At 34.5% G+C, this 16953-nt stretch overlaps 2 protein-coding genes across 3 annotated transcripts; both read left to right on the top strand.

The window, feature by feature from the left end:
• The first annotated feature begins 883 nt into the window (after positions 1 to 883).
• On the top strand, positions 884 to 4759 carry LOC129312420 (protein NRT1/ PTR FAMILY 5.10-like). Of its 2 annotated transcripts, none has more exons than XM_054955043.1 (4): positions 884 to 1093; positions 1188 to 1405; positions 2668 to 3188; positions 3678 to 4759. In XM_054955043.1, the coding sequence occupies exons 1-4, from the start codon at positions 970 to 972 to the stop codon at positions 4492 to 4494; spliced, it is 1680 nt and encodes a 559-aa protein (XP_054811018.1). In that variant the 5' UTR covers positions 884 to 969; the 3' UTR covers positions 4495 to 4759. The 2 variants fall into 2 exon arrangements, with proteins under 2 accessions (XP_054811018.1, XP_054811019.1); XM_054955044.1 differs by having other exon boundaries at positions 958 to 1093; positions 1168 to 1405.
• A 2741-nt stretch (positions 4760 to 7500) lies between these two features.
• On the top strand, positions 7501 to 16384 carry LOC129313560 (uncharacterized). Its single transcript, XM_054956787.1, has 20 exons — positions 7501 to 7814; positions 7915 to 8003; positions 8260 to 8369; positions 8474 to 8528; positions 8748 to 8836; positions 9174 to 9240; positions 9317 to 9379; positions 9614 to 9784; positions 9878 to 9971; positions 10055 to 10134; positions 10593 to 10668; positions 10797 to 10840; positions 11363 to 11430; positions 11769 to 11854; positions 11954 to 12111; positions 12215 to 13553; positions 13693 to 13979; positions 15218 to 15424; positions 15522 to 15678; positions 15808 to 16384. Exons 1-20 carry the CDS (start codon positions 7703 to 7705, stop codon positions 16083 to 16085), a joined length of 3630 nt encoding a protein of 1209 aa, XP_054812762.1. The 5' UTR covers positions 7501 to 7702; the 3' UTR covers positions 16086 to 16384.
• The last annotated feature ends 569 nt before the right edge of the window (positions 16385 to 16953 follow it).

Genomic DNA, 16953 nt, shown 5'->3' on the forward strand with positions numbered 1-16953 from the left:
ATAATGATTTTCCTTTTAGAACCTATCGTCTTGCTTCACGGCGCTTTCGGCCTTCATTTGAAAGCAGCTCATCAAGACTTCTTTTCCATCACTATTATTACCAATTATTTCTCCCATGTCAGATTATAAAATAATTTTTAAAAATTTTATTCTCTTAAAATATAAACTAATTAAAAAATAATAATTTTTTATTAATTATATTGTTTTAATTTTACTTTTTTAATGAAGAGCGATATAAGAAGGTCTATAATTTTAAACTTATTTTTAATACTTCATTTTTTAAAAATATAAAGATATTTTTTAATGAGTTAAATGTTTAAAAATGTAAGATATTTTTGATCTTTCTAAGTATAATTATTGTTTTTTTTTATAAGTGTCTATATTGATAATAACTTTATATTTATTGCAGGGTGTTTAATATGAGTAAATATAAAAAGATATGATTAATTGAAAAGTAGGTAACTACTTTATTGAAGAATGAGATTCGATTAAAAATGCCTTCTATTTTTGAACGGAGGAAGTATGATATTTTTTTAAAAATTTTTAAAAATTATACAATGTTGTTCATATCATTAACTTTAATAATTAGTTAATTAAAAAATAAATAAGAAATTTTTAAATTATCTTAGCCCTTTAATAACCTTCTTTTCATTAATTAATATTTAAAATTAAATTTTATTTAACAATAAGAATGATATTGCACTGTTTATATTTTTAATAGTTGAAGCAAATATTGCATAAAGAAACGAGTTTAGATTGCATACGGTTTGAGGGTTAACTTGGGATTTAACTTTTTTGATATTTTTCTTGCCAAATAATTAATTATTATTTATTATTAAACAGAAAAATCTACCTTCTATTTCATACTTCATCATTGGTCATTCGAACCGCAGCTTTCTCAGAAAAGGTTTCTCTGTTAAAGTGGGAAAATATCCTCAGCACAAGGGCCTGACGCTGTTTGAAATTTGAATGGATTCTGGTGCAGACACTTGGCTTCTCTCCTCCGATATAGTAAACGGCGTCGTTGACTACAGAGGCCAACCGGTGGTCAGATCAAAGTCCGGCAAATGGAAATCCGCTTGGTTCATCATAGGTGCTTTCACAATCAATCTCTCTTTCTTCCTCGTTCGTTTATTTCGTTGATTAATTTATTTATGTCTATATTAGTGTTTTTTTGGGATGAAAAGGTGTGGAAGTTGGGGAGAGATTTGCGTACTATGGAATATTATCGAACCTCATCACCTACTTGACCGGTCCTCTCCATCAAAGCACTGCCTCAGCTGCTGAGACCGTCAACGTTTGGGTCGGAACGATGTCGTTGCTCCCTCTCCTCGGAGCCTTTATTGCTGACTCTTGTCTCGGTCGCTACCGCACTATCATCATCGCTTCCATTCTGTACACTTTGGTACCTCAACTTTCCCTTTGTCCCTGTTACTCATTGAAACCATGTTCTTTTTTACTTTGGATTTACTACTAATTTAACATTCCTCTTGTGTAATTGGACAAATGAACTTTATATATTGATAATTACAAAGGAAAATGATAATAAAATTTTGTTGAAATATATAAATAATAATTAAATTCCTCGAAATGTCATAATTTTTAAAAAAATCCTCAAATATATTCCTAACATTAATAATTTCAAGTTAAATTCCTAAATTACCTCTTATTTAAAATAAAAAAAAACAACAACCGGTTTATGTAAAAAGTTATGATTGTTTATTTAATTTTTGCAATTCACAAAATAAAAGTTGTAATTGCTTAAATAAAAGTTGTAATTGTTTATTTAAATAAAGATAAAATTCAAAATGAGCACGTACGCGAAAAAGTGAGGGTGGCACCTATTGAGGAAAAAATGGTAGAAAATTGGTTGAAATAGTTTGGGCATGTACAAAAAAGACCAAGGGAGGCACCAGTGAGAAGAGTGGAACATATAACTTTGAGTCCGATTAAGAGAGGTAGAGGAAGGCCTAAGAGAACACTCTTGAAAGTTGTTGAGCGCGATCTTTTAATCAATAATATTCCTAAAAGCTTGATAAATGATAGAGCACAATGGCGTCTTGCAATCCATGTAGCCGACCCCACCTAAGTGGGATAAAGGCTTCTTGTTGTTGTTGTTGTTGTTGATTATTTTTGAAACTTGGATTTCAATGATAAAAGAAATTTTATGTGAAAAGTTGTAATTTCTTATTCATTTTTTATGATTCACTGAATAAAAATTGTGATTCCTTAAATAAAAGTTGTGATTGATTATTTTTAAAATTTAGACTTTAATAATAAAAGAATTTTCACTTGACAAGTTATGATTTCTTGTTCAATTTTTGCGATTCACAAAATCAAAGTTTTGATTGTTTGAACAAAAGTTATAATTGGGACTGATTATTTTTAGATTTTGTTTATCAATCATAAAAGAAATTTGACGTGGGAAGAAGTTGTGATTTTTTGTGATTCACGGAACAAAAGTTGGTATTGCTTAAACAAAAGTTATTTTAAACAAGGGTAATTTAGTTATTTAACTTAAGATCATTAATGCCAGTGATGTAGTAAGAGACTTTAGAAGAATTATGACATTTCAAGGGACTTGATTGTCATTTACATATTTCAGTAGGATTTTATTATCACTTTCCCCAATTAGAAAGTATAAACTCTGGTTTACGTGAATTACAGGGGCTGGGGTTATTGGCATTGTCAGTTATGCTTCCTTCTATGACCAATTCTGAATCAGATTCTTCTCAAATGCAAGTGACATTGTTCTTTATTGCGCTTTACCTAGTAAACATTGGACAAGGAGGACATAAGCCTTGTGTTCAAGCTTTCGGGGCTGATCAATTTGATGAACACCATCCTGAAGAACGCGGAGCCAGAAGCTCGTTCTTTACTTGGTGGTATTGCACCATGTGTGCAGGCATCTTGGTCGCTCTTTTAACCTTGAACTATATACAGGAAAACATTAGTTGGGTCCTAGGATTTGGAATCCCTTGTCTTGCAATGATCATTGCATTGATTGTTTTCTTGCTTGGAACTAAGACTTACAGGTTTACCGTTGAAGGGCATGACAAGAGTCCCTTTCTGAGAATTGGCCGTGTTTTTGCTGCAGCCTTAAGAAATCGGCGAAAATCTTTGTCAGATGTTGTGATTGATGAGGAATCTTGTGCTCACAAAGCTCATCGATGTTCTAAGCAATTTATGTAAGAAAATTAGCCGGTTTCTGTATGTTTCCAGAACCTTGTCATAGTGAATCCTAGTATTACAGCAGCAGCAATGTTGGGACCTATTTGAACCAATCTTTGAATCAGTTTGGGAATTTAACTAGACTCTGATTGCAACGTTGGAACCTTTTTCCTCTTGATTCTGCTTGAGCAGAGCATCTTCTTTGCCGTATCCTTCTGACAGAGCTATCAAAGAGAAAGCTTTTGAAAACCTACCTCATCAAAATTCTGAACAATTTAGATACGGCGAAGAGTTACTTTCTACATGTTTCTGAAAAGTGAAAACTCAGTAATTTTGGTAGCATTTTTTAAGGAACAATGTAGAACGTAGCCCAGTGCTTGATAATGCTTCCTTTGACTGAGTGGTAGAAAGTTCTTTAATGTATATTCTTTGGATTGGTGAGTCATAAAGACTTCCTTGACTATATTAACATTCATTTATTTATATTTTGCTCTTTACTATGGCAGATTTCTCCACAAAGCATTGCTTGGACCAGCTGAAGAAGCTTGTAGCCTCAACGAGGTAGAAGAAGCAAAGGCCATACTTAGGCTTATCCCAATTTGGGCTACAAGTTTAATCTTTGGCATTGTCTTTGCTCAAGTTCCTACTTTCTTCACCAAGCAAGGGGCTACTATGAACAGAACCATATTTACAGGCTTCGATATACCTGCCGCTACTCTCCAATCTCTTGTCTACATGGGCATTGTTGTTTTTAGTCCCATTTATGACCGCATATTCGTGCCATTCGCAAAATCCATCACTAGAAAACCTTCAGGCATCACGATGCTGCAAAGAATTGGAGCTGGGATATTTGTCTCCTTAATTACAGTAGTACTAGCTGCTCTTGTTGAGGCAAAAAGGCTAGCAACAGCAAAAGAGTATGGTCTTGTTGATGAGCCGAACACAACAGTTCCAATGAGTGTGTCATGGTTGATTCCTCAGTACTTGTTGTTTGGAATAGCCGAGGTTTTCACCATGGTTGGTCTTCAAGAATTCTTCTATGATCAGGTTCCGAATGAACTAAGAAGCATGGGCCTTGCTCTCTACTTGAGTATATTTGGTGTGGGAAACTTCTTGAGCAGTTTTCTGATCTCTGTGATAGAGCAAGTAACAGGTAAAGGTGGGCAAAGTAGTAGTTGGTTTGCTAATAATCTCAACCAGGCACATCTTGATTACTTTTACTGGTTACTTGCTGTGCTTAGCATGATGGGATTATCTTTATTCATTCTCTCTGCGAAATCTTACATATATTTTGAGAAAGGAAGGACCTCGGGACAAGGATAGTTTTTTTTTCTTTCTTTTGTCATTTTAGGATGTAGATAGAGTGATAGACAAAAGTAATATGTTAAGGCGTGTACATTATTGTATAGAACTGAAGCTTCAGGAACATGGAAAATGCTTTGTTTCTAATTACGCCAATTCTTTTAGTTTTTATATTGATAATTTTAATAACAGTTCAAATTTAAATTTTTAATATGTATGTTTTGTTGTTCAACATTAGATGCTGGGTTAAAGATGAAATTAAATGAATTGAAGTATTCTTGGTTTATGGGTACATCAGTTTGTTAGATTTTTATATTTTTATAGTAGGACATTATTATAGTACACAGATATTATTTTAAATAATATTTATTTTTTTAAAAAATATTTATAGCTAACTTCTGTGTATGTCAATGCAGAGTAAAAACCCAGTAATGGAAAATATAAGATTGTACAAATGTTCAAGGAGGCTTCTATGGTTAGACATTAAACAAGAGATTTTCGTAAAATATTTTGAATCGAAAAGGAAAAATGATATCATAAATTAAAATAAATAAATTAAATATATACTTTTGCTCATCATGCAACCCCGAGGTGGCGTATAAACATATTTATAGAGCAGCAAACAACTTGGATGGTAAAATTTACTCATAGTATTAATATTAACATGAAGTCTGTAATTTTAAAGAATTCTACTTAAAATAATAGGATTGGTCCTTCTTAATGCAAATTCCATCCCCTTCGTGTCAAAAAAATAAAGAAAAAAATAATAGAGAAAGGCGAGGGTCATGAACCGAGAATGATGAGCATGTTAGCGTTACATCGGGGCGAGTAGAATGACATGTCTGTCACACTGATTCCTCTGTCAAGGAAACCAATCCCGAGGCACGTGTCTCTTGCATTACTTTCATAATTATAATAATCGCCACATTATATAATTTATTTTGGTTTTCATGTAAATAGTACTAGTATAAAATTAAAAAAACGCAAATTTATTTTATCCTGAAAATTGGCAAGAAGAGTTTTTCAAAGGGAGAATACAAAAAAATCATCCCAAAATATGGGAATAATGATGAAATCCCATAATTCTTTTCGAATTTTTATAGATCTTCGTTATGTTCATGTCATTTGTGAAATGATAATAATGTCTCTAATTTAAAATATAAAAAGAAGTACAGTGAATATTTTAATTTGAATAATGATTATTTCTCTTATGACAACAGCTAAAACGGGATAACAATGATAAGATCTATTCTCAAATTTTTTAATAAGTGAAATTCAATAATTGTAAATGTAGATAATTACTTTGATTTTAGTGATTGTTACTTTTCTTCTGACAATAACTATAGTGGGATAAATAATTATAATTTTCTCCTGTAAAATTTATAATAATTGAAATTCAAGTATTATAAATATACTTTTTCTGGTTCACTTTATTGATCATCCTCTAGAAAGATAAAGTGGTTTAATTTATAAATTATTGAATTGACAGTGATATTTTATTTCAAATAAAATATCTAAACTATCCTAAAAAAATAAGAGAGATGTATAAAAAATAATATCATATAGTTTATTTACTTTTTTAAGATTGTGTTTGAAATTTTCCTAATGTTTATTTTTTTTATTTTTATTATATTAGCATTGATAAAATTGGTAGAAATAATTTTAAATAAGACCAAAGGGAGTGAGTGATTACTTTGGTATAATTAATGACTAATTTTTTTATAATGACTAAAAATGAATAGTTTCACTTTGCTTGTTTTTCCTCTTAATTTAAATTGGAGGCATTATAATTATTTTACAAAAGGCAATGGACTTGAGAGAAATTATCATATTTCATGGGATTTCATTATTATTTGCATATTTTAAAAAGATCTTTTAATCATTTTTCCTTTTTTTAAAAAATAAAGCATTGCTAATACTTTGCAAATTCTTACAATTTATATTTTGAGTCACAAAACCGAGGTAACTTGTAGTATAATTACAGGAGGAGGTATATATATTAATAATTTAAGAACAATATAACTTGTTATATGTATACTACTTTATATCGAATTAATGAGTTGTGATTAAATACATTATTTAAAAAAAAAACATGATATGCATATATTTTTCCTGGGTTTGTCATCCTATTATGCGTCTCTGAGTTTGTTTTTAATTAGATAGGCTACGAGACACCATTGAATAATTTTTTTCTTAGAAAACAAATTGTATCAAATACTACTTCTCAGCAAAATAAACTTATACCAATGGTAAAGAGCTCTCACAATTTAACTAGTAGTTGGTAGTTTAATTCTTAACGTTTCTATATGAAATAAATCTAATCAAGAACAGTCTAATTTCTACCTTCATACTTTAAAAGATATTAGTTTTCTGAAAATCAAGAGAGATTAGTTTTTGTGGTGACTGGTGAGATAATTTTGGTATTACAAGAAAGATTTGAATAAGTATAGAAAAAACTAGTGTTAGCTTTTTTTTTTTTTTGACCTGCAAAACTTGTGTCAGACTACATGTATGACGTGTATAATAACTTTTTACCAACAATATCGTGTACGATGATCATTGATAATAACTATATCCTTACTTTTAATTATTCTTTTTCTTTCCCTCAGTAGTGAAAGCATATCAGTTTGCACTTGACAAAAATATTAATGAAAGAAAGTATATTATTAATACACACATATATATTTAATAAATATTAATTTAAAAATTTATTAAATTTTTAAATAAAATTATTAAATTTTTTTTTTTTAATTTTAATAAAATATTTTAAAAATAAAAATAATTTATAAATAGTATAAGTGAAATAACATGTTGTATACTCTTGGACCTTAAAATTTCAAAATTCCCTGACAAGAGGCTCGGATCCAATGCTACGCGCTGCTCTTCAGCTAAAAGCCAACAAAACCTCCTCCCCCACGTGCCGCACATTCGCTTTTCTCCTCTGCCCAACCAAGTCACGTGCTTCGCAACTCGCGCCCACTGTTATCTTTCTGTAAGACAGAAGAAACCTTCGGACAGCAATGCAAACGCCACCTCCTTCGATAACCTGCGAAGCACTCACTCAAATCTAAATGCTTAAATAAACCCAAATTCTCCGATCCAAGCCAGATTAGATACCCCCATTCTCTCCATCTTTCGTTATTGTCGGTGGTAATCTTCAGTTGCCCTTAATCTTTTTCAAGGCGTTAGGATCCAGAATTGTCCCAGTTTAGCTCAACAGAAGGGGGCTATGGAGTCGATACTGGCGAGAGCGTTGGAGTACACTCTCAAGTACTGGCTCAAATCCTTCTCTAGAGATCAATTCAAGTTGCAGGGTCGGACGGTGCAGCTCTCGAATCTAGGTGAATTTCGTTGTTGGCATGCTCGATTTGGTTCACTTTCTTGACCGGACTGTGTTGGTTAGGTGTTGATTTTGTTTGCCTGTGCTTGCATTTTCGCCAGATTTAAACGGGGATGCTTTGCATTCAAGTGTTGGATTGCCACCTGCGCTGAATGTTGTGACGGCGAAAGTGGGGAAATTGGAGATCATGGTTAGTAACTAACTTTCTAGACCGATATGATCAACTGGGATTTCTTGATATCTTTTCCGTGCACTATTCGGTTCAGGAGGATAAAATGATAGGCTCTGTTCTCTGTGAAACATAATTTTTTTTGCTCATAAACGCTGCTTTATTCTTACTGCTTCTCAGCAATGAATTTTCTATTTCCAATATCTACAAGATAATTTCTTTATTTGTCTTCCCAATGATTTTCTGGGTTTTGATTAACATGCGTGACCTTTTTTAGCTTCCTTCGGTGAGCAACGTTCAAATAGAACCCATCATTGTTCAAATTGATCGTCTTGATTTGGTTCTTGAGGAGAATGCTAATTTCGATGCATCTGCCAGTCCAAAGTGGTATTGAAACCGTTTCTTGGCCATGATGATGTTCCAGGATTGTCGAGGAGATGCATTTTCCATTGGATAGTAATTTTTTATTGTTTTAATATGGTTATGTGCAGTACCATGGCATCTACTGCCTCCACAAAGGGTAGCGGATATGGTTTTGCCGATAAGGTTTGACTCTATCTTTTCTTAGCTTATTTTGATGCAATTGTTTGTGATTTTCTACTACTTAGCTTGTATGCATCACCACGCGATCTGCTCACTATTTGCCGCTCAGCCTGATACGATCCTGTGGTTTTTAGTTACTCCCAGGACATGCCTATCACTTGTCCATATAGAGACTTTCAATTTGAATGCCACTTATTGCAACTGACTGTGGGCAATCATCAGATTGCAGATGGAATGACTATACAGATTCACACAGTTAACTTGTTACTTGAAACTCGTGGAGGTGTTGGCCGCCAAGGGGGATCAACTTGGTAAACTCCTTTTTCCTCTAATTCAAAATTTGAGTAACTTCTTCAATTTTCAATTTATTTATCTTCCGCTATCACTGTCAAGTGTTGCTATGGGTCTCAAATTCTCAGTAGGCTGGAATTAATATCATCTTCCTGTTTTGTAAAAGTTTAGTCATTATTTAAACTCGTTCTTTTGTGATGGAGTCAAAGTTTATTGGGTGTTTCTGTTTTGTGGAATTGCTCTGAGCATTAACCTGATGAATCATTCATGTATACTTTTTATTTGGCTTGAATGATCGGTCCTAAATTGCCCTGAAATTTACTCATGTGCATCCCCCTTTGCTGACTTTGGTTGTAGGGCACCACCTATGGCATCTATCACCATATGCAATCTTTTGCTCTATACCACAAATGAAGAATGGCAGGTAATTATTTTTGCAAGACTCATGCTTACACTTGTTTCCTGGACTTGACTCAAGATTGGAGTATTTCCCATCTCAGGTTGTAAATCTTAAGGAAGCAAGGGAGTTCTCCAGCAACAAGAAGTATATTTACGTATTCAAAGTACTGTGCTACCTTTCATTAGTTTGAATTTTTGTGTGTGTAACTGGACTGAGATGGCTTTCTTTTCTTCAAATTGCTCTTCTACATCCAGTGATCTGTCTCTCCTTTCCTTTCAGAAGGCTATTGTGTACCATTATCTATAATATATACACTATATTTCTTGATTTTGATTATGCCATGTTGCTTTAGTTTTCCTTTCCTTCTAAATAATAATTCAACATTTTTTCTCTCCAGAAACTTGAATGGGAATCTTTGTCTATTGATCTTTTGCCACATCCTGACATGTTCACGGGTTCTACTTTAGGCCGCTCTCAAGAGGGAGCGAACCAGAGAGATGATGATGGTGCCAAGAGAGTTTTTTTTGGAGGCGAGCGATTCCTAGAAGGAATATCTGGAGAGGCATATGTAATGCATACAATTCCTCTATTTGATGTTTTCACTGTGTTTCATTCTGTAGCATTCTGTGTGACAATATTTCCGAAATTCTATTACTTTTAGATTACAATTCAGAGAACTGAATTAAACAGTCCACTTGGGCTTGAGGTTCAGTTACACATTACTGAAGCTGTGTGCCCAGCATTAAGTGAACCAGGTAAGTGAAGGGACATGTGGACTTTTTGTGTCTTACATGGCTGTATATATGTGATATGGGATTAATGCCTTGTATATGATCAGGACTACGTGCTCTTCTCCGCTTTATGACGGGTATTTATGTCTGCCTAAACCGAGGAGATGTTGATTTCAAGGCTCAACAGGTTCTGAATTTCCCTTTTTTTTATGAGAAAACAAATTATTGTTACTTTGTTATGGGGTAAAATGAGCAGATACATAAAGATAAAATTCGAAATGAGCATAGATGAGAAAAAGTGGACGTAACATCTATTGAGAGAAAAATGATAGAAAATCGTTTAAGATAGTTTGGATTTATAAAAAGAAGACTGCGGGAAGCACTAGTGAGGAGAGTAGAATGGATAATTTTGAGCGTTGTTAAGAGGGGCAGAGAAATGCCAAAGAGAATAGTCACGAAAGTTGTTGACTGAGGCCTCTTAGTTAACAACATTCCTAAAAACTTGATAAATGTAAAGTACAATGGCGTTGTGCAATTCATGTAGCCGACTTCACCTAGTAGGGATTGTTGTTTTGTTATGGTGTGAAAGGAAAGTCCTTCCATCCCTTGCTTTATCTGAGTCTATCTGTTATTGGATATTGACAGCTGTCCACAGAAGCAGCTGGGCGCTCTCTTGTCTCTATTGTTGTGGACCACATATTTTTTTGCATTAAAGATACTGGTTTGTCTTCAGCCCTGAATGCTTGATCTTAATATTGATTTAACATGCCCTTCAATATTTACTAGGGCTTATAATTTATGTACATACTCATCAAGCAAATTTATCAAACAATTGATATTTACTTGCAGAATTCAAGCTTGAGCTTTTGATGCAGTCTCTCTTCTTTTCTCGGGTAATTTTCCATGATGAAGTTCAAATGTTGTTCTTTTTTAGATCACCTTATCATCTTTCACTGGCTCTCCTTTTCTTGAGTGATTGTTCATGTTACTATTCCCTTAAAGGCCAATGGGTTTTTTTCTTTTTTTGGGATAATGCAGTAGGCAACCTTCCCTCTCTCATTTGGGCTTATGTGGTTCAGTTACATATCGCTATAAGTGATGAATAATTCAGAATTAGATAAAGAATATGATTGTCATTCATGTAATACATTTATAAGTTCTAGGTAAAATTGACATGGTAAGTTTATTTCCTTAATCATACTTAAAATTTTCATTGAGATGCTCTTTCCATAGGATATTTATGTTATGGGTTTGTGTGTTCTGCTTTTGCTGATAAAAGTGTCAGACACCATTGACAGATATGCACTGTCCTTTCGCTTAAATGCATGGCCATGTTGTTTGTTCCTTTTCTGAGCCACGCAGTTAACAATTTGCTTTAGAAGTGGAAGTCATTTGTTTTGATGCCCTTATTGCAGGCTTGCATTTCTGATGATGATGATGACTATAACTTAACACGTATTACAATTTCTGGACTATTTCTGAGGTTGGCATTTTATGCACCTTTTTTTTTTTGGGCACCCGTCTTATGCACCTGTCTGAATAACAATAATTGTAAGGATTATGGGTCAAAATGTTCATTTGTTTGTAGGCCATAGTGGAAAATAGGAACCAACAAACCTGAAAATATTGAAATGGACAAGGAGAATGGGAAAAAATATGGATTTCTTTCATTATAAAGTATTAGTAATATTCCCTACTTGACTATTTTGATACTTCTTAATGGCAAACTTGACAAATGGTAGCATACAATTTTTGAAGTTTATTGTAAATGTTACGATATGACTGAATTGTGGTTTTTGTTTCCTGGAAATTGGAATGCAGGGATACCTTCTCAAACCATCCATGTACCTTGGTGCAGCCGTCAATGCACACTTTGACAAGAGAAGCTCTCCATGTGCCAGAATTTGGTATTTAGTTATTAACACATTCTTATGAAGACTCAATTCTAGCAATGCCTGCACAATTATTTATTTTACCAAGGTTTTTTCAATCGTTTCTTATGGCAGCTAGGAGCTTTTGTCCCCCTATATATCCATTAGGTGAACAGAAGTGGCAACTAATTGAAGGTACCCCTCTAATATGCCTTCATTCCCTACAGATCAAGCCTTCTCCCCTTCCACCAGCCTTTGCTTCTCAAACTGTTATCCACTGTCAGCCTCTGATGGTATTTGAAGTTCTCTCAATAAATGGCCTGTTATTGTCTCTATTTTAAATTATTGTTTTCAATTATTTTCTCTGATGAATGATGATCTTTTTATACTTTTCAGATTCATCTCCAAGAAGAATCCTGCTTGAGGATTTTTTCTTTCTTAGCTGATGGCATTGTTGTCAATCCTGGTGATGTTTTGCCAGATTTCTCAGTAAATTCTCTCATTTTCACACTTAAGGGACTAGATCTTACAATTCCTTTGGACGAGACCAAAATAAATATTCCTGAAAGCAACTTGGAGAGTTCAGTCCCGAGCTTCTTTTCTGGAGCAAGGCTTCATATTGAAAGCCTTTTGTTTTCAGATTCACCCTCTTTGAAACTAAGAATGCTGAACCTGGAGAAGGATCCTGCTTGTTTCTGTCTTTGGGAAGATCAACCAATTGATGCTAGCATCAAGAAGTGGACTGCTAGAGCATCACATCTTTCTTTGTCTCTTGAAACATGTAAAGGAGAAACTGGGTCTCAGAATTCTCTTGGATGGAGTGCAGGATTATGGAGATGTGTTGAACTGAAAGATGCTTGCATTGAAGTAGCTATGGCAATGGCTGATGGCACTCCATTGTTAGAAGTTCCTCCACCAGGGGGTATTGTAAGGGTTGGAGTTGCATGTGAACAATTTTTATCCAACACTTCTGTTGAACAGCTATATTTTGTTCTTTATCTCTATGCTTATTTTGGGAGCGTTGGTGAGAAAATTGCAAAAGCTGGGAAAAGTAAACGACTGATGGATGCCAGGGAGAAATATTCTAGTAGAAAGTTTATGGACAAGGTTCCCAGTGATACTGCTGTAAGTTTAGCAGTGAAAGACCTCCAACTTCGATTTCTGGGGTCTTCTTTAATGAATGTTGAGGAAATGCCTCTTGTGCAGTTTGTTGGAGATGATCTGTTCATTAGTGCCACTCATAGAACCCTTGGTGGTGCTGTTGTTGTTTCATCTGCTTTACGTTGGCAGAGTGTTAAGATCGATTGTGCAGATGCCGAACCTCACCTGGCACATGAAAACGGCTCAATTTTGAATTTTGTTGAGAGTATTCCCCCAATGAGTGGTAACGGATATCCTCAATTAAGAGCTGTATTTTGGATTAATAACAATAGGAACAATCTATCAAATGGAAATTCTCTCTCATTTCCTTTTCTGGATATACGCATGGAGCATGTCATTCCATTAAATGAACAAGACATGGAGTCTCATAGCTTGAATGTCTCTGCTTCTATTTCTGGTGTTCGCCTTGGGGGAGGAATGAATTATACAGAAGCCCTGCTGCATCGCTTTGGGATACTTGCACCTGATGGTAGCCCGGGATTGGGACTTTGCAAAGGACTAGAGAACTTACAATCAGGACCATTGTCAAAACTCTTTAAGACAGCACCTCTGGTCATTGATAATTCAGGAGATGGTATGAAACACTGCTGAATTTGTAGTTGGTTGTGTTTACTTGGTACATAATAGTTTTTTTCCCTGTTCATCTTCATTAAATATTTATTTGTTTCTTTTACTTGTAATTTTCTTCTCATTATTACTTTGGTTTTCTCCAGATGGAAGTGCTATTGAAGGGAAAGAATCCAACTTTTTACAGTTGAAGAAGCCAGATGATGTGGATGTTGCTGTAGAATTGAGAGATTGGTTATTCGCTCTTGAAGGGGCTCAAGAGATGGCTGAAAGTTGGTGGTTCTCCGGCCATGAAGATGTAGGCAGAGTGGAGAGGTGTTGGCACACTACTTTCAACAGTCTACGAGTACATGCAAAAAGCAGCCCAAAGGATGTTTCTAATGGAAAAACTCAATTGAAAGGAATGCAACAATTTCCAGTACAGCTGATTACGGTAAGGGAAAAGTTCTTTCTGCTCCGGATTGGGGTTATGGATTCCCCATACTGCTTTCAGGAATGAAGTTAGATTATAGTATACTTTAGTGTCTCATATTGGTTGAAGTTGAAAACTTAAAATTGAGGAGCTAGAAGATTGAAATGAAGATAAGCATTAGGAAATCACACAGTTTTTGAATGAAATGAAGATAATCACACAGTTTTACTAAAATTAGAACAAAAAGAATCATTATATCTATCACATAAATTTTGATTCTCTAATTACTTGAACTAAAATAATTCATTGTCAGAGGTATCAAACTTTCTGCCAAAAGGTCCACATCTTTTGTTCTGACTGTGGCATAAGCTCTTCATAAAATGTCATAGGGTTACATGGTTGAAGTTGAATAGTTTTCTATGTTGTCTTATTTTAGTTCTTTTTCTTTTTATTTTTTGCCCCTTTGAAATTCTCCTGTCTTGCTCCGCTTAATCCATTCGGTTTCTTTTTCCTCTTTAGTTATTATGAAATCTCTTTTTCTTTTTCTTGGATTTACAAGTTGGCTATTATATATGGTGAGATTTGCATACACCGCAACATTATATCATCTTTGCCAGACATTGTCCAATATGAAAGAATTAAATGGTCAAGCATTTATTTCATATCCTCAAATAGGTTTTGCCCTTTGTGATTAGCACCTGTCTTGGTTTTATGATGTCCTTCTTTTGATGAGGATCTTTGGGCAAGATATAAAAGAGGATCAGTCTAAGTTACTCTTGTAGTCTGGTCAGCTTTTTTATTTTAATTTGAACGTGTTCTATCATGTTGGTTGTGCATTCCACAGCCTAGCATGAGGCTGAAATGCTTCCCTTTTGAGTTAATGTATATATCCTGATGTCTGTACATATTAATCTAGTATCACCTCAACCCAAATGTATATGCTCTTAAGAGAATGAAGGCAGCGAGGAACCTTGACCACTTGGTTATAAAAGCTCCGATACAATCTCAATCCCTAGAATCATTTCATCCCAAAAAGATTATATGAAGATTTAGGACTGATCAAATTACTAATTATAACAAAAATGTATATTGAACAAAACACTGCATCTTATATGCTAGGCAACGGAAAGTAAATATGGGTTATTCTGGTGACATACTTTTGCCTTACTGTTGATTGATTTAAGCTTCTTTTTTAAATTCATTTTTGTCATTAAGGCATACTTGGTCCAACCGTGTGCTTATTGTGACTGAGCTTGCAGGTTAGAGTTCAAGGACTGGAGATCTTCAAGCCCCATACAAGAAAGGACATTCCCTCGTCCATGTTAATTGCCAATGGGATTAAACAGCCCTCCGACACAGTTGGGGGAGCTGGTCTTGAAGTTCGCTTGGTACTATGTGAGGACAATGTTGATGATGAAATGACTAACTGGAAAGTGGAAAACGTAAAATTCTCTGTTCACCAACCGGTAATAGGATTGTGATATTTCAAGTACATGGCCACTGTGTCCCTGTTTTTTTGTGCCCCCAATTGAGATTTTGTTTGATAAAGAATTTGTAATGCAGATTGAGGTGGTCGTAACGAAGGATGAGTTTCAGCACCTTGCTTTTCTGTGCAAATCTGAAATTGACTCAATGGGCCGGATAACAGCTGGGATTCTACGGCTCCTTAAGTTGGAAGGTTCTGTTGGCCAGTCTGCAATGGATCAATTAAGCAACCTAGGTATGCTGTCAAACATTAATATATAATTATTGTTTTTTAGGAACAAATTCTTACTCTCTAAGTTCCGATGAACATTTTGTTTCACTTTGGCTTGTTTCTTCTGTCCATCTTTAATGTGATGACTTGCAGGAACTGAAGGCATTGACAAGATTTTCTCTCGTGAAAAGCTCCAGAGAGATGGTAGCGCCCAATCTCCATCAACCCTCATCGGTGAAAGTCCACACAGATCAAAGAAACGAACATTAAATTTGCTGGAGGAAGCAGTCATGGATTCACAGGCGAAACTTAATGCTTTAATTGCTGAAGCTTCAGAGACTTCCACTCAGCACCTTCTTGTTGTGAACGAAGTCCGTCAAAAGATTGAGACTATGCAGAATCTATTGGTGCAGTTGCGGAATCAACTTTAGGACAATCATTCCATTTTCATAGGTTATAATTCTTTTGTATATAGCATACGAGTCCATGCTGAGTGTTGTGCAAGTTAGGCTGAGATTAAGTTCGTCATCAGTGTAACATAAAAATTTTGTTAACTAAGCATCGTAGGATGGAGGAATTTGTGATATTAAGTTTTGGACTGTTGTTCCCTTTTATTTTGGCACTGTCGAATTACATAACATTCTAGATTTTTTGTCATGAGCAGTCACAATGAGATTTTAATCTTGTGACAATATTCGGGGCGAAGGCCACACAACAACGTTTTCCTAAATTTGAAGTGTTCTACTTCTCATGATGTAACCGTCAAATCTTGAAACCAAATAGAGGAAATATTTGTTTCGGACCAAAAATAGCAGCTAGGGATTTTTTGCATGGAGGGCGCTATGACCTCATTAAAGATTATTTAGAACGCATCATGGTTAAAGCTGCCCCTCCCCACCCCCTCCCCCCGGGGGAAAAAAAGGAAGGGAAGAAAGAAAAAAGAATGCATGGTTGTTGTTGTTGTTGTTATTATTATTATTATTATGTAATAGATATATATCTCATTTTTACACCAAACAGGTGTTCCTATAAAAGAGAAGTCTTCTTGTAGCACATTCCAAATTATTGCCTTAAAATTCATTGTTAGAAATTCAAAAATGAGGAAAAAATGATTTTAAAATCATGAACTATTTTATCCTACATGGGAATCACTTTAATGATTTGGAACTCCCTATATTTTCTACATCAATGCAAGTCAACAATATTTCTCTCCTTTCACTGTCACAAAAATATTTCTCTTCAAAATTGAAATCTAACTGAAAGGTACTCCTCAATATTTCTCATGCTATAATAGCATGA

Source organism: Prosopis cineraria, unplaced genomic scaffold (genome assembly GCF_029017545.1).
Source record: "Prosopis cineraria cultivar Desert tree isolate PC_DT_omini unplaced genomic scaffold, ASM2901754v1 PC6, whole genome shotgun sequence".
Taxonomy (NCBI): Eukaryota; Viridiplantae; Streptophyta; class Magnoliopsida; order Fabales; family Fabaceae; genus Prosopis; species Prosopis cineraria.